This window comes from Panthera leo, chromosome B2 (assembly GCF_018350215.1).
Source record: "Panthera leo isolate Ple1 chromosome B2, P.leo_Ple1_pat1.1, whole genome shotgun sequence".
Taxonomy (NCBI): Eukaryota; Metazoa; Chordata; class Mammalia; order Carnivora; family Felidae; genus Panthera; species Panthera leo.
The window spans coordinates 127,673,240-127,700,463 of NC_056683.1; the positions used below are offsets into that span (position 1 = coordinate 127,673,240).

The 27,224-nt window shown below is 40.2% G+C and overlaps 1 protein-coding gene across 4 annotated transcripts in view; it reads left to right on the forward strand.

Moving 5' to 3' along the window:
• Window positions 1-27,224, forward strand: part of ADGRG6 (adhesion G protein-coupled receptor G6) — a 141,364-nt gene that overhangs the window by 102,235 nt on the left and 11,905 nt on the right. For all 4 annotated transcript variants that reach the window (XM_042939966.1, XM_042939968.1, XM_042939969.1 and 1 more), the window contains 8 exons: window positions 989-1,129; window positions 3,269-3,388; window positions 5,054-5,099; window positions 6,726-6,832; window positions 10,775-10,902; window positions 11,852-12,120; window positions 13,791-13,887; window positions 16,458-16,741. In XM_042939966.1, the coding sequence (XP_042795900.1) occupies window positions 989-1,129; window positions 3,269-3,388; window positions 5,054-5,099; window positions 6,726-6,832; window positions 10,775-10,902; window positions 11,852-12,120; window positions 13,791-13,887; window positions 16,458-16,741 (1,192 nt within the window). The remainder of the gene's footprint in view (window positions 1-988; window positions 1,130-3,268; window positions 3,389-5,053; window positions 5,100-6,725; window positions 6,833-10,774; window positions 10,903-11,851; window positions 12,121-13,790; window positions 13,888-16,457; window positions 16,742-27,224) is intronic.

A 27,224-nucleotide genomic window follows, 5' to 3' on the forward strand; every position in this document is an offset into this window, starting at 1 on the left:
CAGAGATTCTAATTTAGCAGGTCCTGGGTGGATCTCCAGAGTTTGCACTCTGAACAATTTCTCAGGTATTGGTGATTCTGCTGGTCTTTGAACGAACTCTGAACTGGTTCATGAAGCCTGGGAATGGTAGGCAGTGATGAGGCTGGGCCGGAAAGCTGGGCCAGATTAGTGGAGAGCCACTCTGACCTGTTGAAGCGACCTTTTAGCAAATATTTTTCAGGTTCCTACTGTGTGTGTGTGTGTGTGTGTGTGTGTGTGTGTGTGTGTGTGTGTGTTAGGGTCCTACTGTGTGTGGGGGCAAATGAAATGTCACAACATCATCCTTGACATAGGAGAACACATTAAGGGGCATGTACTACTACTCAACTGCGGACATAAACCAAGATAAAATATTTTAAAATCTGGTTAAAAAGAAGATTCCTCAAGATTTTTCTTGAGAGTATGGGCTCTTTTGGATAATTCTGTTTCACATTTAAGGGTGAAAACTCGGTCAGCCTCAGTCTCATCCCACGTCCATTTGCGGGAAGATACTCTTTGGCCTGACCCGTGGGTTCAGGGAAAACGATATCCAAGAGTATTCACCAAACTTCAGCTGCTTCCTCTACCCAGAGATACTTATTCTCAGCAATCAGACAAACTAACTCCAATCTTTTTTTTTTTTTGTAGTTATTTCACTATGTGTTTTGAGAAAAGCTCAAAATCTATTAAGTGTAAATCTAACTCATTTTTTAAAATGTTAACTGATTTGTAGACTTCTCATTTTGCCTTAGTTAAAATCAGTGCATCTTCCATTTTTCCACCTTTGCAAAACTCAGATGAGACCCAGGCCTTTGTCTGTAGCCATTCATTCAGGAGGGCAGTGCCTACAGTGGAGGTAAAGGGGAGCCCTGGCCCTGGCCAAGTGCTGTTCTCCTGCCTTGTTCAGTATGTGGGGTAGTTATCACTGTGATTTGTCATTAGTCAATCAGTGTATCTCTGTGTGTCACAGATGGATTTTGAGAGTGGACAAACCGATCCACTGGCTTCTGTAATTTTGCCTCCAAACTTACTTGAGAATTTAAGTCAAGAAGATTCTTTACTAGTTAAAAGAGCACAGTTTACTTTCTTCAATAAAACTGGACTTTTCCAGGTAAGGTTCATTAAATTGTTTTTTAATTGCAGATTGATTTTCTTTGCTCCAAAGGCAAAATAAAAGTTCGGGTACCTTGAAAATTTATCAAGGGGCTTAAAAAGTTAATATATCGTATCTTCAAAAATGAAACATTTTATCATAATTATTTAAACATTTTATTTCAGGTAATCATATGCTTATTTAACAGATGTGTTCATGTAGGGTTTTTTCTTCTTAAATAAATATTGGATTGAGGCTTGCATGGCACAATTAGAAATGGAATTTGTGGAGGAGCTACTATTTATTATTCCTTGTGTTAAATATTTTATGCTCTCCAGCAATTTAGACCTTCAGAGTTAAAGAAATTGTGTGCCAAAGGAAAGGTTTGCTTTTTGTTTCCTTTTTTTTTTTAAATTCAGCAGGAAGCACTGTTTACATAATGAGCAGCATTCTTGGCTTTAATCAGCTTTCCCATTAATATTTCAAGTGGCCTTTGGCCTTCACACATCCCCAGAGTCGAATGGCATTGTGCAGAGCACATATTGTCATTTTTATTGGCATCATTTCTAGATACTAGAAAGTTCCCTGCCAGCAAACACTGGTGACCTCTGGTTGCCTTTGAAAGTACAACCAGATCCAGAGAGTTTCACTGGGCCCTTATTAAAAAAATCAAAGTTATTTATTAAATTAAAGATACCAGCGTATATGAAACAATGCCATCTATGTAAGAGAAACTAGCCAAGTCTCAAGGCCAGTAGAATTGTTTCTAATTGTTATGTATAGAGGTGTGGAGGTGTAAGTTACGGGTAAGAAAGAGGAATACCATGAAATCATTTCCCAGAATTCTAAAATGTTAAGACTTTTTTTTTTAAAGGTTTTAGAAACAAACTGTATAAAATTTTTGAGTAGATTAAGAATATAATTACTAATTACTCTGAAGGCTTTAATAGCTGTGTACGCATAAAACTGCATTGTTAAAATCACTTGAGGCTTATGACGTCACTTTTAAAAAAACAAAACAGAGATGCAGTAGGTGTCACCAAAAAGTCACGGGTGGCGGGGCTCTGTTCAGAGGAGAGGTTGCACCCAGTGGGAAGGATTTGGGTTAGAACTGTAAGAATCTGTTGTTTCATTTTGAGTCTGCCTTCTCCACGCTACCTTTCCCTTCTCCCTTGGGGTCTCCCCATCAACATATCATTAGGAAACAGGTGCTTGGTTTTTAATATGAATTTATAGCAGAGTCAAAAAATGTTAAGGGTTCTGTGATACTTCCCTAACATAGTGAACAAGATATGCGTATTTTTTAAATAAAAGACAAGGTATCCACAAGCCATTGCCGACTTTATTGAGCGTGGTCACGCTATACAGTATCCTGCATGCCGAGATTTTATTTGGCATGTAAGAAATCCTGTAATTATTCCCAAACAACTGATTTATAAGCTGCAATGGAGAAATGCAGGATGTTTGACAAGAATAACACAAGGGAAGAAGGAATAAGAGGTGATCTTGCGGAGAGAGACGCTGTTGACCCCAGTCATTCTGCAGCACGGATTCACTGATTTGATTTCCTGACAACCTTGTCTCTGAAGGGGAAGCTATGGAGGATGGCAAGTGTACAAGCAGAGACGGTAGAAGTTCTGGATGGGACCTTCACCCACCAGAATTACATTTAGTAATAAGTTACTAAACACATCAGGCTATCGGCATGGATGTGAAATCTGAATTGTTAATTTTTGTTGTTGTTTTATTTTTCACACCATATTTCCTTTATACTTCTGTAACAGCAAACAACTTCATGTAGTTTTCTAGGGCAGGGAAATGGTCTAATTGTTTCGTGGCTTTTTATGAGTTTATATTATTTCTGGGTTCACATTGTTTCAGATGTTAACCGGCTGACATCAGTCACAGCAATCAAGAGTGAGGTTTTATGAACACTGCCTTACAGCATTGGCTCATAATGTTCCCTCAATGTATTTATTATAATAAGGGAAATAGCAAAGCTCTTTCAGGAAAGCCAGCAATTTAATCTTATAAACAGGATGTTCTATAATTGAAGATCTTAAATGTAAAAAGTGCTGACAGTTTGTGTGTTTGGGGGCACCAAAATCAAACAAAAGTGTACTGAATGATATAATACATTTTTGTTTTCTTTAAAAGGATGTAGAAACCAAGAAAGGCACCTTAGTGAGTTATGTGATGGCATGCAGTATTGGAAACATTACTATCCAGGGTTTGAAGGATCCTGTTCGAATTAAAATCAAACATACAAGAAACCAGGTAAGAAAATGCTACAAAGAACAGTGGAACAGAGGCAGACCATTTCAGAGAAGTGCGGGGCCTTTGTTTTTTTCTACATGGTAAGAATTTTATTCTGGTACTTTCTCAACAAGGCAGTTTTCCAAAAAAGGGGAGAACGGTTAATCAGGTGGTGCCGTAATGTCACAGTAAATGGTGGCAAACGGAAGGATTCATCCCCTTTAGGATTCAGACATGGGGAGAACAGGAGTGAAAAAAAGGGCCGTTCTTTTTAAGGAACAAACAGTGTATTACTTCGAGAAATTAGATACAGATGCAGTTGCACAATCCTGCCATTAAAGGTTTGGTTTTTTGGGTTTTTTTGTTTCGTTTTTTTTTTTTTTTTAAGTCAGAAATTATTGCTACTGGGAAAGCAGAAGGGAAAGAGGGCAGAGTTAACTCATTTTTTTTGAGAGGTTAGCAGTTATCTGAAATCTTGGCAAACGTTGCTTTTTTGTTGTTGCTTCATTACCCTTCCTATCATGTTTATTCGATAAAATTATATGGGGTTTCTTTTGGTCCCAGGTGAGGCTAGGCACAGTCTTTCCCGTCTTTTACAGAGGGTCCCTCTCTTGATTCTGCTATTTGTTAGGCAAGGCAGGAAGCAGGCAGGCAGGAAGCTGGCTGATAAGGACTAAGGCTTGGAAGTTAAGTCATCTAAGAACTAGCCTTGCTTTGTCACTGGGCCCTCTGAGACCTCGTTGTTGTACCCTTTGGCGTCCCTTGTTTCAGTGCCTTCATCCATGAAGAATTTTTTTTTTATTATGGTAAAATATGCGTAAATCATATTTACTGTTTTAACCATTTGTAAGTGCTTTCACATTCATGATGCCATCCACTTCGGGAACTGCTCTGTGGTCCCCAGCTGAAACCGGCAGACCCTCGTGTAACAGCTTCCCTGCTCCCCTCCCCTGGGCCCCACACCCACCATCTTACTCTCCATCTCTGTGAATTTAACTACTCGAGGCAGCTCATGTAATTGTAATCATACAGTATTTGTCCTTTTGTGACTGGCTTATTTCATTTAACATAATATTTTCAAGGTTCATCCATCTCATACATTTTTAAGGAAGCATGTATCAGAATTTGCTTCCTTTTTAAAGCTGGATAATATTCCATTATATATATAGAGAGAGAGAGAGACCTAAATATCTCTCTCTATATATATCTCCCACATTTTTTATCCATGCATCATCCATCCATGGGTACTTTGATTGCCTCCGTGTTGTGGCCATTGTGAGTAACGTTGCTGTGAACATTGATGTGCAAATATCTGTTTGAGTCCCTACTTTTAATTCTGGGCACATGCCTACACATAAAGGAAAATTCTGGAGACGAAGTGAAATTGCAATGTAAAGAGCTTTGATAAATGCCAAGAAAAGCTTTTTAGGACCGGACATATAGAGTAACCTTTAGATAAATGGAAGGCGTGCTTCCTTATGGGACTACGGTTGACTTGCAGTCAGTGTCTCGGGACAGGAGATCCTTCTGGACCGCCTGCCATTCTTAGGTGGTATTGGCATGACTAAACCTGGTCTATTTCTTTGCGAAAACCTTAGCATTTTGACTCCTTTCCCATATTCAGATCATAAGATTTTTCACTTATTTTAAACACAATTTCACATGTTTATTCTTATGTTAATATAGGCAGTGCCTCATCCCATCTGTGCCTTCTGGGATCTGAACAAAAATGGTGAGTTTTAAAATATTGGCTGTCTTAAGAACAACTGAATTTTAAACACTGTTCGACACCCCCATTTCCTTTCGTTCCATCCTAACCAGAGTGAGTCACTGTGTAAGTATGATGGCAACTGGACTGCAAATCTTAGCGTAGGTAGCTTGGGAAGTGAACCTTAATTTCTGTAACTTTTTACTCATTGCAAGAAGAAATAAGTAAACTTGACTTTTTTTTTTTTAACCAAACAACCTCTTTGATTTCCATTATTTATAAAATACACTATGTGTTTTTATTGCCTGTTTTTAAAAACTTTTTTTAAAGTTTATTTATTTTTAGAAAGAGCATGAGTGGAATAGGGACAGAGAGACGTGGGGAGACAGAGAATCCCAAGTAGGTTCCTCACTGTCAGCGCAGAGTCAGTGCGGGGCTCGATCCCACCTAACGTGAGATCATGACCTGAGCCAAAAATCAAGAGTCGGACACTTAACTCACTGAACCACCCAGGTGTCCCTTATTGCCATGTTTTGATGAATGTCGATATGAGCTCATTCTTGGAAGGACATCTCTAAAGAGACTATTTGATATGTATGAGGCATGCAGTTTAGAATCCAGCTTCCAGATCTCATATTACAGAGAAAGCATACTAAAGGATTATAAATTTAGAAGTGGTTATATTACACACACACACACACACACATATCTTGAAAGAAATGAACTCCTTCCAAAATGATGTTGGACAATTAAGAGAAAAAGGCAACAGTAACAGATGAGTTACTAGGTATAAGGTGTGGGGATCTCTTTGATGGGAAGGACAAGCTATGAACCTCCCACCTCTACCCCATAAGAGTCACCTTCCCTTGGGGATCTGCAGGGGGATTATCGTGGCCACATCAAACCAGCCCCAGTACAGGCTGCTGCCTGGTAGAAATGGAATCTGAAGGTGTCCAGACCCCTGTTTTTGATATGCCTTATCATAGCTGGGAAGTTTTTTGTTGTTTGGTTTCTAGTTGCACAGTTTTGAGAAAGTCCTGATTTACTGGACACATAATTAAAAATGATACCACCTTGCAGTCTTAAGATATTCTTTAATTATATGAGTCGCTCATATTCCATATCCTGCCATAAAAGTCAGACAAGGTACGTTAAAGGCATTTATAATAAGTTGCCACCCTGCATGGTTGCTGTGTATGCAATAGTGTGTTACAAGAACGCAGACCTCTGTCCTCGTGTCTACAAAAGCAGAGGTGGACGCACAGAAACAAATGTTGATCTTCAGAGACTTCATTTGTATGTAATATGTTCAAAAGGGGATATTCTTTTCATGGAAGTTTATTTTGTAATACATACATTAAAACCTAAACTCGAATCAGACTTTTGCAGGACCCCAGAGGCACTTCAGTAGAACGCAGTTGCAAACCACTAACTAGGATAAACTCTCCTGCCAACCCAGCACTAACCTTCCATGATTCCGGGAATCTAAATCATGCTAAGTATTGGCAGAATTAAGAGTAGTATCTGTTTTACTGCTAAACTTAAGGCAAAAGAGACTGAGGCATATTTTCCTGAAGAAGCTAATGTCTATTATAGAAAAGGAACTGGCCTGCTATTATTTTCACACTGTTTGTGGACTTCCTTTTACAGAAGGTTCTGGATTTTGGAACACATCAGGATGTGTGGCACACAGAGGTTCAGATGAGAGCGAGACGGTCTGCTTATGTAACCACCTCACACACTTTGGAGTTCTGATGGTAGGGGAGGAATTTCTAAACTCATTTTGAAATGATATAATTTGGGAAGGCATACTTCTTTTCATAAGTCAGCCTTTTTAGATGATGTGTTTGGGGAATTATTTCCTGATAATTGTAATCTGTGCCTTGAATCTTGCTAATTAGCAGAGATCACATATTTAAAATATGTAACAGTAATTATAGAAAAGAACCCTACCTTTTTTTTCTATTGTATTAACAGTGATGATAAATAATCCTAGAAACAGAAAATCACCATGAGACCCTTGAATTAAGAGAGAAACAGAGTCGGGGAGACAGAGAGAGGAAAGGAGGAGGGAGAGAGAAGAAACAAGGGAGAAAGAGAAAATTTAAAGAAGAAAATGTTGGTTTTACTAACATGGAAAAGAACTGTGAAAAGTTTTATAAAGTATTGTTCTTGCGTTATCACTCATTATTTTGAATGTGACTTTATAGCAGGTACTGGGCTAGGTGATCCAGTGGTGACCCAAAATTATGCGCCCCCCAAGCCCTGCTGGAGAGCACAGCCTGTTAGGACAGACTAGGGACTAAGGCAACAGGGAGACCTCAGGCCTGCAAGAGGGTTGATGGGCATGACATGTCTCTTACCACTAGGCCCTCATACTACTTTTTCCTTCCTTCCTTCCTTCTCTTCCGTGGCCCTGTTTTTATATCATTAGCCATCCCGTACAACAGTTTTAAACCAAAATTAGATCACACTAACATGTTTTTTCTCATCCCACCAAATTTTTGAGAGCCACCCTACATGCAACAACTTATTTGAATTTTTCATCCACAGACTTAACACCTCTGCTTTATGTCTGATACACTTGTGCTCTTATAGATAATTTTCTGGTGCGCAGCATTCCCTCCACACTAACAGAGCCACTGTTTCTGGTATCTGGTATAGTTCCAAAGGATCATTACCAAAGGATTTTTTAATGGTGATGGCAGCAGTGTGTGCTTAGTCAGTGAAGCTCTTTAAATTAGAATCACAATGGTTATGTTTCTCCCCTCCCTTAGGTCTCACCCCCACTTCCCACGGGACTGGGCGGGAGCGGTGAGGGGCTGTGGGGTGTGGCATTGGGCTCATGAACCCACTGGGCCTATGTACATGGCCACTGCCATATAGCAAGCCTGCAAGTAATTTTCCTGACCGTCCACTGCATAAATGCCCTGGGGGATAAAAACAAGGCCTTTAAAAAGGTGACAATCATAGCAAATCACTTTTGAACTTTTCCAAAATACAAATATTTTCTTTACTGCCAGAGCATGAAAATGAACAATTAAACTATGGTATGTTTTCCCTAAGTAATAAAAACAAAAAAACACCCTCAGTTTTAACTGCCATGTTCTCCTTTCTCCAAAACTGACAGTTGACATTCTCTTAGAAATCACTTACTTTGCATCATCCTCATTCAGGTATAAGCTTTAGCTTAATTCATTGAACTATTTGAACTGTGTACGTGTGCATGTACATGCATGTACGTGTGTGTATGAGCATGTGTGTTTGAGCATGACTGTGTATGTTGTAGGTATAAGTTAAATAGATAACAGTAATACAATTCACTTTACAGTGGTGACTTATATGTAACCAAAGTTTGGCTTACCATTTCTTTTAATGGTCAGTTTCTTCATCTATTGTTTGAATTTTACTGTGAATTTGTAATTGTGTCTTTTTCTGTTGCCATTTGATTAAATAATTAGTTTTACATATATGTGAATATATGCATTTTTTAGTACTATCCTTTCCACCTTGGCTGCTCTTATAAGATTATAAACTGCTGGAAGAAAAACTTTCCAGAATTTATCCTTCCTGGAGGTGTGCCCACATCCTTTCAGCTTTTCCAGACCACCAGGACTTTGTTAAGAGTCTTTCTTGATTTACAAACTCTTTATTAACTTGTGCAAGATATTCCCAGAGTCTAAATTGCCCTATGACACATTTACCGTATGAGAAGTTAAAAAAAAAAATGCACCCCAGCCCCATAATTCTATCTTCTAATCTACTAACATATGATGGATTTACTGTCCCCTACTACATTTCTTCGTAGTTTAAGATTGAAGATTTTTCACATTAGTATATTTTCGTGTTGGCTAGTTCAGAGGAAAAAATATTCTCATATTCTTCATTCTCAGAAGTACAAACCAATGTGAGAGTTGTGTGTAAATGTATATTTCACTTACACTTTATTTTTTTTATTTTTTTTTTTAATTTTTTTTTCAACGTTTTTTATTTATTTTTGGGACAGAGAGAGACAGAGCATGAACGGGGGAGGGGCAGAGAGAGAGGGAGACACAGAATCAGAAACAGGCTCCAGGCTCTGAGCCATCAGCCCAGAGCCTGACGCGGGGCTCGAACTCACGGACCGCGAGATCGTGACCTGGCTGAAGTCGGACGCTTAACCGACTGAGCCACCCAGGCGCCCCTCACTTACACTTTAAATTGTGGTTTCAATCGTGGCTTGCAAGTCTACTGCCTCACCTAGATGGGGGCCATAGGTTTTTAAGAGGTGATGACGAGTCACCTGAAGATTCCTCAAGACCATCTCTCTGTTTCATGAAATCCCGTAGTAACCAAAATGTCGATCAGGTGGCCTATCTGGTGAGTCCACTGGCACCGACTTGAACCCCATCCCATGTGCCAGGGAAATCCCAGGTCCTCCCAGTCTTTGGAGAGAGTCCTTGGAGAGAAGGTTTGGGTGAGCCCCTTCTGACCCTGGGCCTCTGTGTCTGCTGAATTCGGCCATTGTGCATTTCTGGGAGCCACTGAACTGCTGTCACCTGTTTTTTACTGCGTCAGTCAAACCTGAAACAATCCCACATCATCATGTCACATATACATACTCATATGTAGACACCACTTACTGGAGTCTTTGTGTATGAGTAACAAATTTTACGGACATTTTGATGAAAATTAAAGAAAATTAACACATAGACTGAAAAGCCTATTAAAACAAACTTTCTTTTTCATAATTTAAGACCCCAAATTTCATATCCTGTTTGGAATATGGCCTTCTCCAAGAAGACTCCATTTTTTAACATGCTGCACATTGGAAGTGTCTTTATCTTCCAACCAGGATTGAGTGGATGGTCTTAACTCAAGATTTATCCCTAACCCACTTCCCTATATAAGGAGGAAAATAAAGATTTCCCTACCAGGCCCAGATTTGTAAATCTGCTTCTGCACAGTGAAATTAATACTTCATGTTAATATTCTAGGAAGTGTTCAATTCTTTCCATTCCACAGCCCCTAACACTTTAAATGGTGCCCTTTTAGGTCTACAGATATATATATATATACATGTATATATATATATGTATATATATATATATAAAACTATGACCTAAAAATTTGTAATGCCTTCTCATTTATGAAAAAAATAAAGACTACCTAACCCAGTACATACCAAGCTTTAAAATAACCATAGTTAAGATCCTCAGCACTAAGCTCAGAGGTACCTGACTCTGGGTGTCCACTGGCTGGACCCCCCCCCCCCCCCACCGCCCCGCACTGGACAAAAAGAACCCAGTGTGTGCTGAGGGCTCACATTGGCCATGGTGGCCTCCATTTGCATTTGTGCCGCTAGCCCTGCAAATGTGAGGAAGGGGCCTGATCATTTGTTAGCCAAGGCAGTGACCTCCTCCCCAATTTCTGGTGGGTGACTAACCCGGTGGTTTTGCTCTTCATGCTATCCCAGTGTGCAAAGAGCTTCGATTACAAGGTAATGATAGAAAGCAACATGGAACTCTCTCAGTAATGCTATGCTTTGGTTTCATAGAATGATCTGTAAGAGTATAATAAACACAAGTTTCCATATTGATTTGCACTGTTTTTCCACCTAAGATTGAGCTAAGATTGTAAGTGCTAGCAATGAACTTTCTAGTAAAACACCATTCTCATGAAAAGAGATTCTTAACAGCTGTTTCCCGTGTCTTATATAGGACCTCCAAGGAACTGCCTCACAGATAGATGCAACAAACACCAAAGTTCTCACCTTCATCACCTATATTGGGTGTGGGATATCTGCCATTTTTTCAGCAGCAACTCTGCTGACATATGTTGCTTTTGAGTAAGTATTTTTTATCTGTCAAAACCCAGTGCTTAACTATCCTAAAATGTGAATAAGAAAATTGCCTTTGCTTTTAAAGACACTTACATACTTTTTGAATCGTGTGGAATGGTTCAACTTTAATGTACAGGCTTCTCATAACATATATCATGCAACACAAATTTTCTAGCTATAGAACCTTGATTTATAATTACTGTATTTCTATGGAAAAATGCATTTAAACCTGGAAGAGATTTTTTTTTAAGTTTTTTTGACGTTTATTTATTTTTGAGAGACAGAGAGAGCACGAGCAGGGGAGGGGCAGAGAGAGGGAGACACAGAATCCAAAGCAGGCTCCAGGCTCTGAGCTGTCAGCACAGAGCCCAACACGGGGCTCGAACTCACGAAATATGAGATCATGTCCTGAGCTGAAGTTGGAAGCTTAACAGACTGAGCCACCTAGGCCCCAAACCTGGAAGAACTGATCAACATATAAATAAAAATTGTATAAAGTGCTTTTTTACCTGGTAAAAGGTGAAAACTTGTGCTTCACAGATCTTATAAAAGTAGTCCTGAATCAGAAACTTGTTTTTAAAAAAAAAAAAAAGGATCCCTACTTCATTAAAAATCAAAAAACCTCCCAAAATTTTAGGGAAATTGTTTTTTTTTAAACAAAAATCTCATTGTTATAACTAGAATTTTTCTTGAGTTAAAAAAAAATTCAATCTGTTGAAACTAATTGGAAATTTGGAAAACACTTAGAAACAGCTTTGAAATAAAATTAATATTAAAAAAAGTTATAATTTGCCAAATACTCATAAATATCTTTACTCACAAGTCCCTTCCTCCCAGTGGGGCTGCATTGCAAAGATGATGCTATGTAACCTATTACAGAGCTTTATAGAAGATATGAATTTACCACCTGTGCTTAAAAGATTATTCGTTCTCCTCTTCCTGTTTCCCTTTGCAGGAAATTGCGAAGGGACTATCCCTCCAAGATCTTGATGAACCTGAGCACAGCCCTGCTGCTCCTGAATCTCCTCTTCCTCTTGGATGGCTGGATCACCTCGTTTCACGTGGAAGGCCTTTGCATGGCTGTCGCTGTCCTGCTCCATTTCTTCCTTCTTGCAACCTTTACCTGGATGGGGCTAGAAGCAATTCACATGTACATTGCCCTGGTTAAAGTATTTAACACTTACATTCGCCGATACATACTGAAGTTCTGCATCATTGGCTGGGGTAAGCCACCTCAAAAGTTTTGGTTCTGTTTTTACTGTCACAGAAATTGCCAGGTTCTCAGAGGAAAATCCTATTTCAAAAGACTAGTGCTGCTAAAAGAAACTTCAAAACTGTAAATGATGAGGATTTGATATACACATCCCAAGGCAGGGATGGTATTTTTAATTTTTTTTTTTAATTTTTTTTTTTATTTTTTAAATTTTATATCCAAATTAGTTAGCATCTAGTGCAACAATGATTTCAGGAGTAGATTCCTTAGTGCCCCTGACCCATTTAGCCCATCCCCCCTCCCACCACCCCTCCAGCAACCCTCAGTTTGTTCTCAATATTAATGAGTCTCTTCTGTTTTGTCCCCCTCCCTGTTTTTATATTATTTTTGTTTTCCTTCCTTTATGTTCATCTGTTGTGTCTCTTAAAGTCCTCATATGAGTGAAGTCATATGATTTTTGTCTTTCTCTGACTAATTTCACTTAGCCTAATACCCTCCATTTCCATCCACGTAGTTGCAAATGGCTATTTTTAACTTTTTTAATGTTTATTTTTGAAAGAGAGAGAGAGAGAGACAGAACATGCATGCATGACTAGGGGAGGGACAAATAGAGGGGAAGACACAGAATCTCAAGCAGGCTCCAGGCTCTGAGCTGTCAACACAGAGCCTGACGTGGGGCTGGAACTCATGAACTGTGAGATCATGACCTGAGCCAAAGTCAGATGCTTAACCGACTGAGCCACCCAGGTGCCCCTTGTCTCTCTTTTTTATTTATTTATTTATATATTTTTTAATGCCAGAATGGTATTTTAAAAAACTGTGCAGCCATCCTTCCTTACTAAATTCAGGAGTAAAGGAAAAAAGCTTTAGCCTCCTGAGTCACCACAAACTTATTTCCTGTGACCAACGCCAGCCCACCCAAGTCTGAAGAAGCAACTGGCAGACAGTGGTGCCTTTCCATTATGTTTGAAAATATAAAGGCCAGCTCAGACTATCCTAGCTATCCTCACCCTCTAAACAAATGCCCATGTTTTGGAACCAGTGAGAGAAGGTTATTTTTGTGTGTGCAACCAGAATACTAGCCAGAATTCTTGACTTGAACTTCTTAACATGATTCCTCAGCTAGGCATGGATGGTAGCATTAGCCTGTTTGGAATCTTCTAGATGGACTCCTTTCTTTATCTGGCCTCTTATCAGAGCAAGCATTTAGAGCCTTTTTTTTTTTTTTTTTTTTTTTTTTGGCAGCTGTCGATATAGAAGTATAGGACATTTCCAAAGTGCTGCCACCATTCTTAGAGGCACTAAAAGCATTTTTCAGGGAATTAGGGTGGTGTGGCCTTCCCCAATGAAATATACATGAAAATGTGTATTTGCTTCAGGATTCAGAATAAACCAGATTTTGGCTCTCTCATGAGTGCCAGTAGACAAACAGAATACTTAAATATCTGTCATTTAAGAGTGGGTGTTAATTGTTGCCCGTTACAGTTGGATGTTTGGTGTGAAACAACCAAAGAGGGAATTTTATTGTTGTTTTGAATCAAGTTGTCAGTTTGAAAACATTTGTTTCTGTGATGTGGAGGGTTTTCTTTCTCTTCTTTTTTCCCCCTTGCCATTATCAGTCACATCAAACAGTTTCAGATTCTTCAGAAAAGTCACTTATGTCATGATCTTTCTGTAACAGGTCTGCCTGCCTTAATCGTGTCCATTGTTCTCGCAAGCAAAAACCAAAATGAGGTCTATGGAAAAGAAAGTTATGGAAAAGAACAAGGCGATGAATTGTAAGTAATAAAAACTTGTTGGGAATTTGTTTGTGGTGAGTACATATCCTTTGCTTCCTAAAGTTTAGTACAAGTTTCCAGGCCAGTAGTGAGCCTCGTATTTTGGAAGGTTGGAATTCATTTGCACGCCTTAGCTGAGGTCTCTGTTGTCTCGCAGCTGTTCAGCTGGGTGCCCTGTCCTGTGACCTGCTTCTCCATGGTGACCTGTGGTCTGTCACCTGGGAGACTGACGAGGAAGTCTGTTATATGCTCTGCTAGGCTCGGAAGACCCATTCCCTTTGAGGAGATTCTGTAAGGCTCCCTTTCCTTAAACTCGCACACATCTTCAAGAAAATCAAATCAGTGTTTGTATTTGGAAAATTCCCTTCACACTGTAGGATCGTTGAGGCCAAGATTTGCATATTGTTCATGTCTGACAGTTCTCTCATACTTTATCTAGCCAATTAGAGGTCCTCAATAAATATCTGTTGATTGAATGAATTATTGATGCACGAAGAGCTTACTCCTGAGATGAGGCCTGTGAGGCCACATTTCTGTGCACATTTCATGCATGGATAACACGTTCATATCCAGTCAGTGTCCAATCTGTGCCCCATTCCCTCATGGACTTCTTTCTCTTATCTTTCCAAAGCAGCACTCAAAAAACCCCACAAGAACTAGCAGAAAATAAAGGATCCAGGTCAGGCATTTCAGGATCCTAAGGGGGGACTTCTGTATGTGAAGGAATATTAGCTCCAGAGATAAGCAGCATCATTTGAGGGATTTTTATAATAAGATATATTAAAAGTAGAAGTCAATGCATCAGTTCCTAAACAAGGGAATTTTGCAAGTATGTTAGTCAAGTCTCACAGGACTTTAAAGCACATTTAGCAAGTTGCTGTGCCATCAACGGCTGTCATTTATCGAGCATTTATTCTATGCCGAGAATCACGTTAGGTTCTGGGATTCAAGCTTGCTCAAGATAGCCTTTGCCTTCGTGGCAGTAACGTGTTGGTGTGGGACACATAACCCAGAATGGTAGCCATTTACTTGAGAATTTTAAGTTGAATTTAATTGCTTTAAATAAATGATCCAATTTCTGAGGCACCTAAGAGCTTTGATAGTGTTAATTAGGAATGGGGGCATCTGCAGATTGTGGTGTTTGTCGACTTTACTCATAGGACACTTTATATAAGTATGGTTTTTTTTTTAATTTTTCTTAATGTTTATTTTTGAGAAAGAGAGACAGAGCATGAATGGGGGAAGAGAGGGAGACACAATCTGAAGCAGGCTTCAGACTCTGAACTGTCAGCACAGAGCCTGATGCAGGGCTCGAACCCACAAACCGTGAGATCATGACCTGAGCTGACATCAGACACTTAACTGATTGAGCCACCCAGGGCCCCTAGATGAAAGTAACTTAACACACATGGTATAGTTTTTAAATTACTTTCATCTCAGTGTGCCTGGGATGGCTCAGTCGGTTAAGCATCTGACTCTGGATGTCAGCTCAGGTCATGATCTCATGGTTCGTGACTTCAAGCCCCACAGTGGGCTCTGCACAGTTAGTGGATTCTCTCTCTCCCCTTCCCCCCACCCTTCCACTGCTCCTTCTCTCTCTCTGTCTCAAAATAAATAAATGTAAATAAAAAATAAATTGCTTTCATCTATTTTCTGATCTATATATACCATTCTGAATATCAAGTATATTCCTCCTCATCTCATAAAGATGTAATTGGTGTAAACTTTTTAACTGTTCATGAGAAGCGTCCCTGTGGGAATATCACAGTTCTCCAGTAAGGTCTTGCCTCAACTAGGCTAATTATGTTAATAGGAATTATTCTGCAGCAGTAATGGAATCCATGATCGTGTGTGTCTTAAGTAGGAACTGGCTCTTTCCATATGACAAGAGATGTAGAAGTAGGCAACAGCCAGCATCGGTTTCATGGCTGAAAATGTCAGGGCCAGCGATTCTGCAGTGATCTTGGCCTTTCCCTCAGAGATGTAAAGGGAGAGCTGCAGCTGCAGACCTTGCATTCATGTTGGAAGCAGAAAGAACAAAGGAGGGCCTTGCCAATTCAGTTTATTGAGAATAGCTCTCCCAAAATTCCCGTAGCAGATTTTGCTTCCATATCATTTTGTAGAACAATTGTCCACATGGCCACCACTTAAGTGCAAAAGCGATTGAGAAAATGAGTACTTAAATTTCCCACTCTCCGAATGCAGTCACATAAGAGAAAGGGGGGTTAGGCATGGTTTTGGGGGAGCCAAGAGTGTCTTCACACAAAGTCAGAATTCAAGATGCTACTTCATTTTCGTTTTTAACTGTTGATTTAAATAACTAGATATTAAGATGATGGCTATCTAAAACAACCCCCCCCCCAAAAAAAAAAACACAGACAAACAAATAAAGAACCATGTAAACATCAAAAAAGAAACTACGGCCCGAGAAAATGAAGTGACTGTCTAAAGACACCGAGAAAGGCCCAGCTGTGAAATCTGCAGAAGTCCAAACTAAGCCAGGAGAAGTCTTAGGTAAACAGAACATGGTAATAAATCTTTTTCTTTCTTCTTTCTTCTTCTTCTCTAAGCTGTTGGATTCAGGATCCAGTCATATTTTATGTGACCTGTGCTGGGTATTTTGGAGTCATGTTTTTCCTGAATGTTGCCATGTTCATCGTGGTCATGGTGCAAATCTGCGGGAGAAACGGCAAAAGAAGCAACCGGACCCTGCGCGAAGAGGTTTTAAGGAACTTGCGCAGTGTGGTCAGCCTGACGTTTCTACTGGGCATGACGTGGGGTTTTGCTTTCTTTGCCTGGGGACCCTTAAATGTCCCTTTTATGTACCTCTTCTCCATCTTCAATTCATTACAAGGTAAGGTATATGGTACCTTGGTGATATCTGCATTCTAATGTTATCGTGTTTGCAAGCAGTTTCTCTGTGGGGCCGATGCCGTGCTAAGTGTCCACTGCATTGTTCCAGGTGATGAACACAGTCCCAGGTACAGGGCACTCATTAAAAGGATCTTGACTTTTTTGTGGTGATGTGTATCCCAACCACTTGGAACAGTGCCTGACGGATAGTAAGCACTCAATAAATCTACATGATTATATGACTAAGTGGGGTGTTTAAAGGGAGGCGCAGACAACTTTATCTTCTTCACAGTTTCGCTTAGTATCCATGTGGATGTAACATGGCCCCGAAGAATTTGTAGAATCTATGCAGGGACAGAGCAATTCACCTTGATTCCTTGGCTCCTTGGATTTCAAAATAAATACCAATATTCTAGTTCAGAAATGCTCATTTTCTTATGAGATAGAGCAGTTAGCTCAACAATTTTGCAAACATTTGCGAATGGCTTTCTTTGTACAGAAGTCAAAGGCTTCCTTCAAGGAGCTTCCTGTCATGCTTCTGATTCCATAACACATACCCGAGTATACTCTATGAGGACTTCAGCGTTTAAACTTAAGTAAATATAAGTCATATTTTTTGAAAGCTGAGTGACATTCTTTAAGATATTGGATGTCCCTTGGGTCATTGATAAGCTCCCTGATGTTTAGAAGCATGGTGAGGCCCACACTACAAAAGGAAGGAGGTGGCAAAGCTTGGGATTTTTGAGTAGGGCAGTACTACAGGCTTACCAGCAGCACCTGGCCATGCCCTGGTAGGTGTGGGTGGAAGGAGGGCTAAGGAGAGCGGCGCTGATCTGAGCTGGGGTGGACAGCATGGGAGGATGCAGGCTTGCTCATCAAACTCCCCAAACGAGGTGTCTGGGCAGCTTCTCCCCTACAGGTGCGTTCTAAGAAAAGCTGGTATTTACCAGCAGGGGAGTGTTTACCGTTTCGTATTGTACTATCGTATCGTATCGATACTTCGCTCTGCCTCCTAGTTTTCCCACCAGCTCGTGAGCTCTTGAAAAACAAACAAAAAAAATCTGTCATGAAGCAGGTGCTCAGTGATTGTTAAATGAATAAATGGATTGCTGGATGAAGAAAGGGGGGAGCAGCTTTGGAGATGGCTTAAATCCAACCTGAGACTCTTCTGGCATAAAGAGGCATTAATTAGTTCAGCAAATTTTATTCAGGTTCACTGTCCCATAATAGAGGAAATATGTGGGCTCATTATCTTTAGTAAATAGAATAATAAGCCTGAAGCACCCCTCCTAAAGATGGAAACTGGATAGGTAGCATTATGAACACATCTTCATTAGGATCTAGCTTTGTAAAGTGAGCATTCCCCTAGTTAATCTCTTCTATAATATACAACTTAAAGTGCCTAGATAAATATTGACAGAAATGTCCATTAACATTAGAAATTCCATGGTTTTATGTTTCGGGCCCATTAATCTGCCAGCCCAACCTTGTTTTTGCTTTTAGAATTTCCTGGCAGTTTCAGTAACCTTCAACAGCTACAGTTGTCTGTTCAGCTCTGTTTCCATTAATGAGAATCGGGATGTTTTATTTTTCCCAGGATAGGTCTCCTGTCAGGAGGGAAAAATGTTCTAAACCATCATCAAGTCACAGCTCTGCATGAATCGCTAACTTTTAAGACTGATGTTAAAATTACATAAAATCAGAACAGATTTCTGCACATCCCAGGGACATTAAAAACACTTCCTGAAAAGGAAATTTACATTAAAGCACAGTGGTCCAGAGCACACGAGCCCACCAACAATTGCTTACTGGCCAGGTCTGTACAAAAACTTGTCAGGACGCTACAGAAAGTCGCTTGATGGTTTTTATTTGAGTCACTTTCTGAACCGTCTAAGAGAGGCTTGGCTGTTGTTGAAAGCATATGCTTTATTCAAAGATGCATATAGAACCTAGGCAGTCTAGAGAAACAATTCAGTGAACTCAGGTAGTACTTAGGCAAACTACTTTGTCTTTTTTATTCTTTCTGATATTTTTTTTTTTTATTCCGGCAAAAAAAAACCAAAACCAAAAACAGACAAACAAAAACCTTGACACGATCCCACTTGTTTCACGGAGTTTCTATTCTAGTAGGAAAGACCGACATTAATCAGATAGCCACCATATGAAATGTAGCTGGTGGTGTTGGGAGCACATGACAGAAGCCATGGTGTCTAAGCTGGAATCTGAAGGACCGGCAGGGATGAACGAGGTGGAGGTGGATGTAGAAACGGAGAAGAGATGATTCCGGGTGGAGGACACTCCGTGTGCAAAAAACCTGCTATCATTAGTGATTATAGCGTATGCCCCAGGAATTAAAAGAAAGTTCCTATAACCAGAGAACCAAGAATGAGCCGTAGAGTGACAGAGTGATGTGCATGGCACAAAAGGGAGCCTGGGGCTGGACCATAAGGCCCTGTATTTTGATCTTTCTAAGACCAGTGGAAAGTCTTTGAAATCTTTTAGGTATGGAATGACATGATCAGATGTGCATTGTATAAAATGAAGCTGGACCTATGGAGAAGGGATTAGAATGGCCCAGCAGTGGCTGTATGGCAAGCAGAGAAGAGGCTATTCCAATGGTCCGGGTGAGACAAGGCAGTGGAGTATTTTAGACTGCAGTGGGGATGGGGGAGCTGGAAATACATGAATGGAGTCAAGAGAAATTTTGGAAGTATGCTGCCCCAGGACACTCATCATTGGTTTGCTCCTTAAAGTAAACTCTTGGGTGCCTGAGTGGCTCAGTCAGTTAAGTGTCTGACTCTTGGTTTAGGCTCAGGTCACGATCTCACGGTTTTGTGAGTTCGAGCCCCACATTGACCTCCACGCTGACAGTACGGAGCCTGCTTGGGATTCTCTGTCTCTCCCTTTCTCTTGCCCCCTCCTCCACTTGTGCTCTCTCTGTCTCTCTCAAAATAAATAGATAAACTTAAAAAAAAATATATTTTTTTAGAATGGTCAGGGTGAGTGGTCTTCTTGCTTAATGCGATATTCTAGCTAACTGAAGCCTATTATTATTAGACTTAGCAGTGGCCAAAGATGTAGAGTGTAATGCAATATTATGAAAATTAAGTTTATGCCAAACAGATTTTAATCTCAGATGTAGCTTGTAATGAAACATCTGAAAATCGGACCCCTCACCTTTTAGCGTTCTAGAGATGCTGTGTGCAGGAATGACAGGTGTCCAAGCTGAGTCTGTAGTCAGATCAGGGCATCTGTGTCACATGAGTGGCTTTGGCGAACAGGTTTCTTTCCATTTTTGTGTATGTCTTCAAAACTTTGGTTCAAACATGCTAAAAATCCATTTTATCTTTCAGGACTCTTGGAAATAAATGCATGTATGGATGTGAGGGTGCCCAAACACACATATACATGTATGATCATATGGGTGCTTACATAAATTTACATAGCCTACATATTAAAAGGTTATACATGCTTTATTTTTATATTTTATTTTAAGGGTCAGTTTTAATATGTATTTTTGTTATTATATGTATTTTTAATTTTTTATGTATATTTACAGCCATACAACTTAACTGCCAAAAATGGTGTCAGAGAATTATTATAATCTGTGTGTCATAGCTTAAATTTTACCTACTTGAATAAGCAAATGAAATCATGAGTTGAATCCAGCTTAAGCCTAAGTCTATTATTTTCTAATTTTTCACAGTACGTTGCTTTGTTCTTTTTATTTTTTCTTCTTCGCTTGAGTAAGTTATATTTTAATCAGTCCACTGATTTTTTTTTTTCTCTTAAGATGAAAAGATAACTGTGTCTTCTCTTGCCATGGTGGGGTTGCATATCTGTTCTTACTGTCTTCGCTGCTTTCACCAGATAAACTGGCAGATCACTGCATTTGAAATTTTAATTTTTTTCTGAAGAATACAACTTGAGAAAATGGTATGGTGTACAAATTGCTATTTAAAAGGGAGCAGATGTTTGACAAAAGCATATCATAATTCACATGCCTGGGAACATTAGCCTACACTTCAGGAAATACAACGTAACGCATTTTAAAGAAGTAAAAGGCAGTTCCCTGATTGTTGAGAAGGTCTTGGCCAGAGTCCCCTTGGGCACCTCTGTCTCTTAACTATATTGACATACTTGTAGGATTAGATTATTGTCTGTGATTAAATAAGTGCACATAGTTGCTTAAAATAAAAGCGATAGTGGGGCGCCTGGGTGGCTCAGTCGGTTGAGTGGCCGACTTCAGCTCAGGTCATGATCTCGCGGTCCGTGAGTTCGAGCCCCGCGTCGGGCTCTGGGCTGATGGCTCGGAGCCTGGAGCCTGCTTCCGATTCTGTGTCTCCCTCTCTCTCTGCCCCTCCCCCGTTCATGCTCTGTCTCTCTCTGTCTCAAAAATAAATAAAACGTTAAAAAAAAAAAAAAAAAAAAAAAAAAAGCGATAGAGGTTCCTGGGTGGCTCAGTCGGGTGAGCATCCAACTCTTGATTTCAGCTCAGATCATGATCTCACAGTCCTGAGATCAGCCTCACATTGGGCTCTGCACTGGGCATGGAGTCTGCTTAAGATTCTCTCTACCCCTCTCCCTCTGCTTTGTCCCTCCCCCAGTTTGCATATGCGCATCTCTCTCAAAAACAAAATAAAAAAAAAATTTAAGTGATAAACAATGGGGCGCCTGGGTGGCTCAGTCAGTTAAGAAGCTGATTCCTGATTTAGGCTTAGGTCACCATCTCATAGTTTGTGAGTTTGAGTCCCATGTTGGGCTCTGCACTGACAGCGTGGAGCCTGCTTGGGGTCCTCTTTCTCTCTGTCTGCTCCTCCCCTCTTTGTGCTCTGTCTCTCAAAAAATTAAAAAAAAAAAATTAAGTGATAAACAATATTCAGACTGTATGTTTTTTTTCATTAACTATACCAAAATATTTGATACTATCAACTAGATTAGGTTTTTTCAACACATAGGGAAGTTTAACACTCCTGGCAAGTTTATCAAGATCTGTTATTAGTCCCATAACAAGAACTTGGTCTTCAATTTTCCTTTTCCAAGCATGTGAATTCTCCAATATTGATTGCTGGTCTCGGGCACAATCAGCCCATCTTTTATAATTCTGAAAATAGAAGCTGCCGTTGCGAACACACAAGGTTATTATCAGTCTACTCAGAGATAATGTTTGCCATTAATTTGAACATATGAAGATACCCAGAGCAACAGAAATAATTTATATTTTCACAGTTGCATTGTGGCTTACAAAAAAACTCTCACACAACATCCATGATTTGATGTAATTCTTAAAACAAGCATAGAAAGTCTGTACCCAAGAAAGAGGGTATTGTCTCCATTTTATAGATGAAGAAACAGGCTCAGAAGAGTTCACAACTCCCCTAAGATCAGTTGGAATCGACAATGTAATATTTATAACATAGCATATTACATATTAGGGGATAAAGCATAAGAAAAATAAAACAAATCACTGCCCTTTCAGTTTTTTGTTTCAAAGTTTCTAGTGAGTATCTGTATCCATTGAGAAAATCCATTAGTAATTACATGTTTAATGAGTAAATGGTAATTTACTCTTACCCTTATTCAGAAAAAAAACAACTTAGGGACATATATTTATTAGTATTATTTTAACCTTATTGGTAAGCTAAGAAAATTAAATCAAATTAAGGGTCAGGAGCCTCCTGACTGTTAAACTGTGCTGTAATCACATGTGCAACATTAGGAAATCGGTGCCAAGGTAAATAGAGGAACCACCTTTAAACCCTAACATCTGAGACGACATCATGTTGGCTGAGACGTTACACACTGCAAGGAAATAAATTACTCATCTTTTGGCACGGCATTTTCTGCCACAGAGAAATAATTTTCTAAAGGGCATCTTGGTAGTATGAAAGCAGGATTCAGGAGGTTCCCAAAGAGAGCCATAAACCCAGCCCCGCAGCCAGCTGGCTATGTCTATGTGACAACAGAATATATGAGCTGTTCAGATACATGGACTCAGGCTTGCTGGGGGACTTAGAGGTAATCTAGACCATTGGTATCGAAAAGCAGTTATCTAGAATATGCATCCTTTTTTGCCCACATGTGGTTTGATTAATTCTTCATTGATTTTCCCATCAAAACTCCAGAACCACTTGTGCCTGTGGACCTAAGATACCATTCACTCTTCATTACTACCCGCACTGAGTCTACCCTGCATCCCTGAACTTACCTACATCTGCAATCTTCCCCCTAATTGTGACTCTGGATCTTTATTATCCAGAGTAAGAAAAAGTTAACTGAGGCCATTGGTCGGAATTTGTTGATGACAGTCTTGCTCCAAGTGTCAGTTGCTTTTAGTTAATAAAGCACTCATTAGGAGCAGAGGACCTGAGGTTTTTGGTTTTGGTTTGCTTTTTTTTTCCCTCCACCACGGCTTCTCGAAAATGACCTGTTAGAGCCGCAAAAGAATGGCAATATGTGCTGTCCTGAATTGTACTGTACAGATTTCATTTTTATATCCAAGGGGAACTGTTCCTTGGCAATTATTTTTTTTTTCAACTTTTGATAATCAGGCTAAAGATCTGAGAACATCCCTTTGGCTGCTCATTTTACATCTGCCTCAGAGAGCCACAGTCTTTGCCAGAATCAGCCAAAGAGAATGAGTCCCATGTGGGGGCCAAATTCCTAGCCAAAATATTGAGGCTCAGAATTTTTTTTTTCTAAATACATAGTTAAATAGCTTTTTTAAAGACCAAGGTTAAACACAGATCATAACATCTGCAGCGAATATAGCGCCAGTACTTAGAAGGAAGTTTATTATTATTATTTTTTTCCAACATTCTGCTTGAAGGTGTTCTCAGGTCAATGAAAGGACTAGATATCAAAAACCAGATCCACTTTTTTTTTTTCTAAAGAGCATGAGTGGGGGTGGGGGGGCTGGGGGGAGGTAGAGAGCAGAGGAACAGAGAGGGAGGGAGGGTGGGAGAGAGAGAGAGAGGGAGAGAACCCTAAGCATACTCCATGCTCAATGTAGAACCTGACTCGGAGCTCAATCCCATGACCCTGGGATCGTGACCTGAGCCGAAATCAAGAGCTGGACGCTCACCAGACTGAGCCACCCAGGCATCCTCCAAATCCGATGAGAGTTTTCAGAATGTTTCTCACTCCAAGTTTAGATGGTTCTTAGAGGTGTCACTGCACCGTATTTGCTGACCCAGCTTTGGCCTGTGGTGTGCTTCCCTGGGGGGATCTGAGGAGGTGGGGTTCCTTACCTTTTCTTCCTTGACAATGCCCAAGGGCAGCCCCACCCTCCCACACCCTTGGGACGCCATCCTCTGTCAGGATTGAAAAAGTCATTTATTTTAAATAAGAAAATTTCAAAAGTTGCTGAGAAGTAAGACATCTTGAATTTGCATAGTGGTCTAAATTAAAAAAAATTTTTTTAAATGTTTACTCATTTATTTTTGAGAGAGAGAGAAAGAGAGGGGAAGAGCAGAGAGAGAAGGAGACACAGAATCCAAAGCAGGCTCCAGGCCCAGAGCTGTCAGCACAGAGCCCGACACAGGGCACAAACCCATGAACCGTGAGACTGTGACCTGAGTCAAAGTCAGACGCTTAACCCGCTGAGCCACCCAGGAGCCCCTAAATTTTTGTTTTTTTAGTGATCAGATACCTCTAATTAGTGAAAGATGGTAGTAAAAGGAAAATAAGGGTGAGGGGGATGGGTGGGTAGAGAATGGGTTAGATATCTCTTCATTTAAAATTGGTTCAAGTTTTTGTTTTTCTTCTTGTTCCAGCATGGGATCTAAATCCATGTGAGTAAATTAAAGAATCAAGGCAGTTATCAAGCTTAAGAAACTATTGCTAAGGAACTTTGGCATGGATTCATTAGAGCAGTGGTTTTTCAGGCTAAAATACACCCAAAGAGGGACTGACCATCATGAGCTCTGTTTTGTGAGATATGAAGGTGTCCTGGAACTAGCACTAACCTGTCAAGATGAAGTAAAGGCTTTAATTCTGATTCAAATCTTTTCAGCCATTTCAGCTTCCAACTTTTATGGACATTGTCCCCTACTCCCTGGTCAGTTAAATAAAGCTGTAAGTCAGCGTGAAGAATAAAGGCCAATTATCCTGGTCCCTGGTCACAGCTTAAAACCCTTCCCAGAAAGCTAGAAGAGCATATTTTTCCAGGTGGTGTGGAGATACTCTTTGAGGTGCTGTGTGGTTGATAGGAATATCCTCAAAGGGAAAATATTTGCTAGAAAAGAGAGCATAGACCGGGAAGAGAAATCAAACAGATTCCCTTGGATGTCAGTGTAGAAGCCTAAAGTTTTATGATTTCAGTTGTGCTTCTGGCACCAAGATCTATAAATAGATCAAAAAAAAAAAAAAAAAAAAAAAAAAAACAACACCAACCCTCAGAATTGAGGAGGGAATAGCCCTCTGTTTTCTCACTTTGGCCTCCAGATTCCCTTGGCTCTCCTGCCACATTTCTCCTCCTCCTCTCTGAAGTGTTTAGAATTTCTTTCCATACCGAGTATGTGCGTTCTTCCAGATGTACATACCTACCACATTTCCCACAGTTGAACTGTAGAAGGGATGGTTTGTCCTGTAAGAATTTGGGTATAATATTTATTGTCAGACTAATTTAAATTCACATGAAAAGGTCTAGTTACTATGACTAGTAAAATAACCTATTACGAGAACCCTGTTCCGATTTAAAATGGAAACGTATCTCAAGGCTAAAGAATGAGCATAATACTTTGCCATTTAAAAATATATTAAGTCCTAAGAATTCGAATTGCTCATGCCTGTCATCTAATTTTGTCTCGTAGCATCACAATTCATAGTGGGGGACGGAGCATTTCAGTGACTGCTATCACAGCAGTTTAGAGGAGATGTTCGGATTTTGAATCTAATTTGTATTCCAGTGTCTCTTGAATTTATTGGATGCCTGTATATTTACTGGCAAATGCAGATGCTTAAAAATAGGCAATGTCATCTAATGCCGTATAATTATAATTTAGAACAGCACTGCGCAATCTGAAAAATTGTTTTATTAAGCCAGTTTTATCTTATCTTTAACCTCTTCCTCTGTGACTCTGGTCAGCATCAGACCCTCAAAATAATTCACGTTAGCATCCCAGTAAGGGTGACAAAGCGAATCCAAGAATTAGTTCTCTCCCGGTGTCCTCGAAACACCAGACATAACCTCTGAAGTTTTTTTTTTCCTCCAGTAGATACGACATTTATAAAATTTGCTGAGTGTAACGCAAGGGAAGCAACATCTGGCAGCTTTCACCTTCTGCTCTCAACGAATGAAAATCATTTACTCAGTGGGAGGCCCTGTCGCCAGAGATGCTTGGGAAAGAAAGTTTCTAACTGAAGTTTATAATCTCTTCCAGCCCTAATATGTGACTTTGCTAAACAATTGTTAAAGAACACATGGAGAACACATAGTTACCTGTATTTTCAGCTGTGTGTCAAAAATACGAAACCTACGGATTCTGCCCCAGTTAACAAAAATAGAGTAAACCGAGGCAGGGGCCCCTGCATCTGTCACTTGTGTTCACCTTTCCTCAGGCATCCATGCCTCTTGCTCCCTTTACTCAGAAACTGCCACCACCTCTCGGAAACTTAAAAAGAGCTGTGAACCAGTTTGTATCACTTATACACCTTGACTATTCACACTACCAGTGATAGTAAAAGGCATGTTTACTTTTTAAAGGGATTCTGTGTATTAGCAAACTGCATAGGGAATTGGAGTTGTAGGTGCGGGAAGGCTTTGAAAAGCCACCCGATTTCATCAGTCAGTGTGAAGGTGAGATCCAAACCCAGTGATGTCTACCCCCTGCTCCCCAGGAAGGTGGATTGCCTGCAGGTACCGACTCTGAGGGTTTCAAGTGTGGAAGAAAATCCTCCCCCTGCTCCGAGATTTGTCGTGCCTGGGCCAGGCCAGTCTGCAGGCAGGTCTCCTCTCTTTAGCTCCTCCTGCCCAAGCAGACTGGCACCCTCCTGTCCATAGCACAGGACCTTCAGGAGCTGTGTGGGTGCCTGTTCGTTTGTGGTCAGAATGACTGGAATTTGGTTCATATTTATCAGAGCTTTCTTTTAAAGTTAGAACTTCCCAGAGCGCCTGGGTGGCTCAGCTGGTTGAGCGTCCGACTCTTGGTTTCAACTCGGGTCATGGTCTCATGGTTCAGGGGTTTGAACCCTGCCTTGGGCTCTGTGCTGACAGCACGGAGCCTGTTTGGGATTTTCTCTCTCCCTCTCTCTCTCTGCCTCTCCCCCAGTCACACTTGCACTGTCTCAAAAATTTATAAAAAGTTAAAAAAAAAATACAATTAGAACTTCCCTACCCTCTCTGATATCATTCCAGACAAACAACTAAGTCACTAGGATATATTTCCTTCACTGATTACTTTATTAAGAATAAAGTAGTAATGGGGTACCTACGTGGCTCATTTGGTTACGTGTTTGACTCTTGGTTTCAGCTCAGATCACGA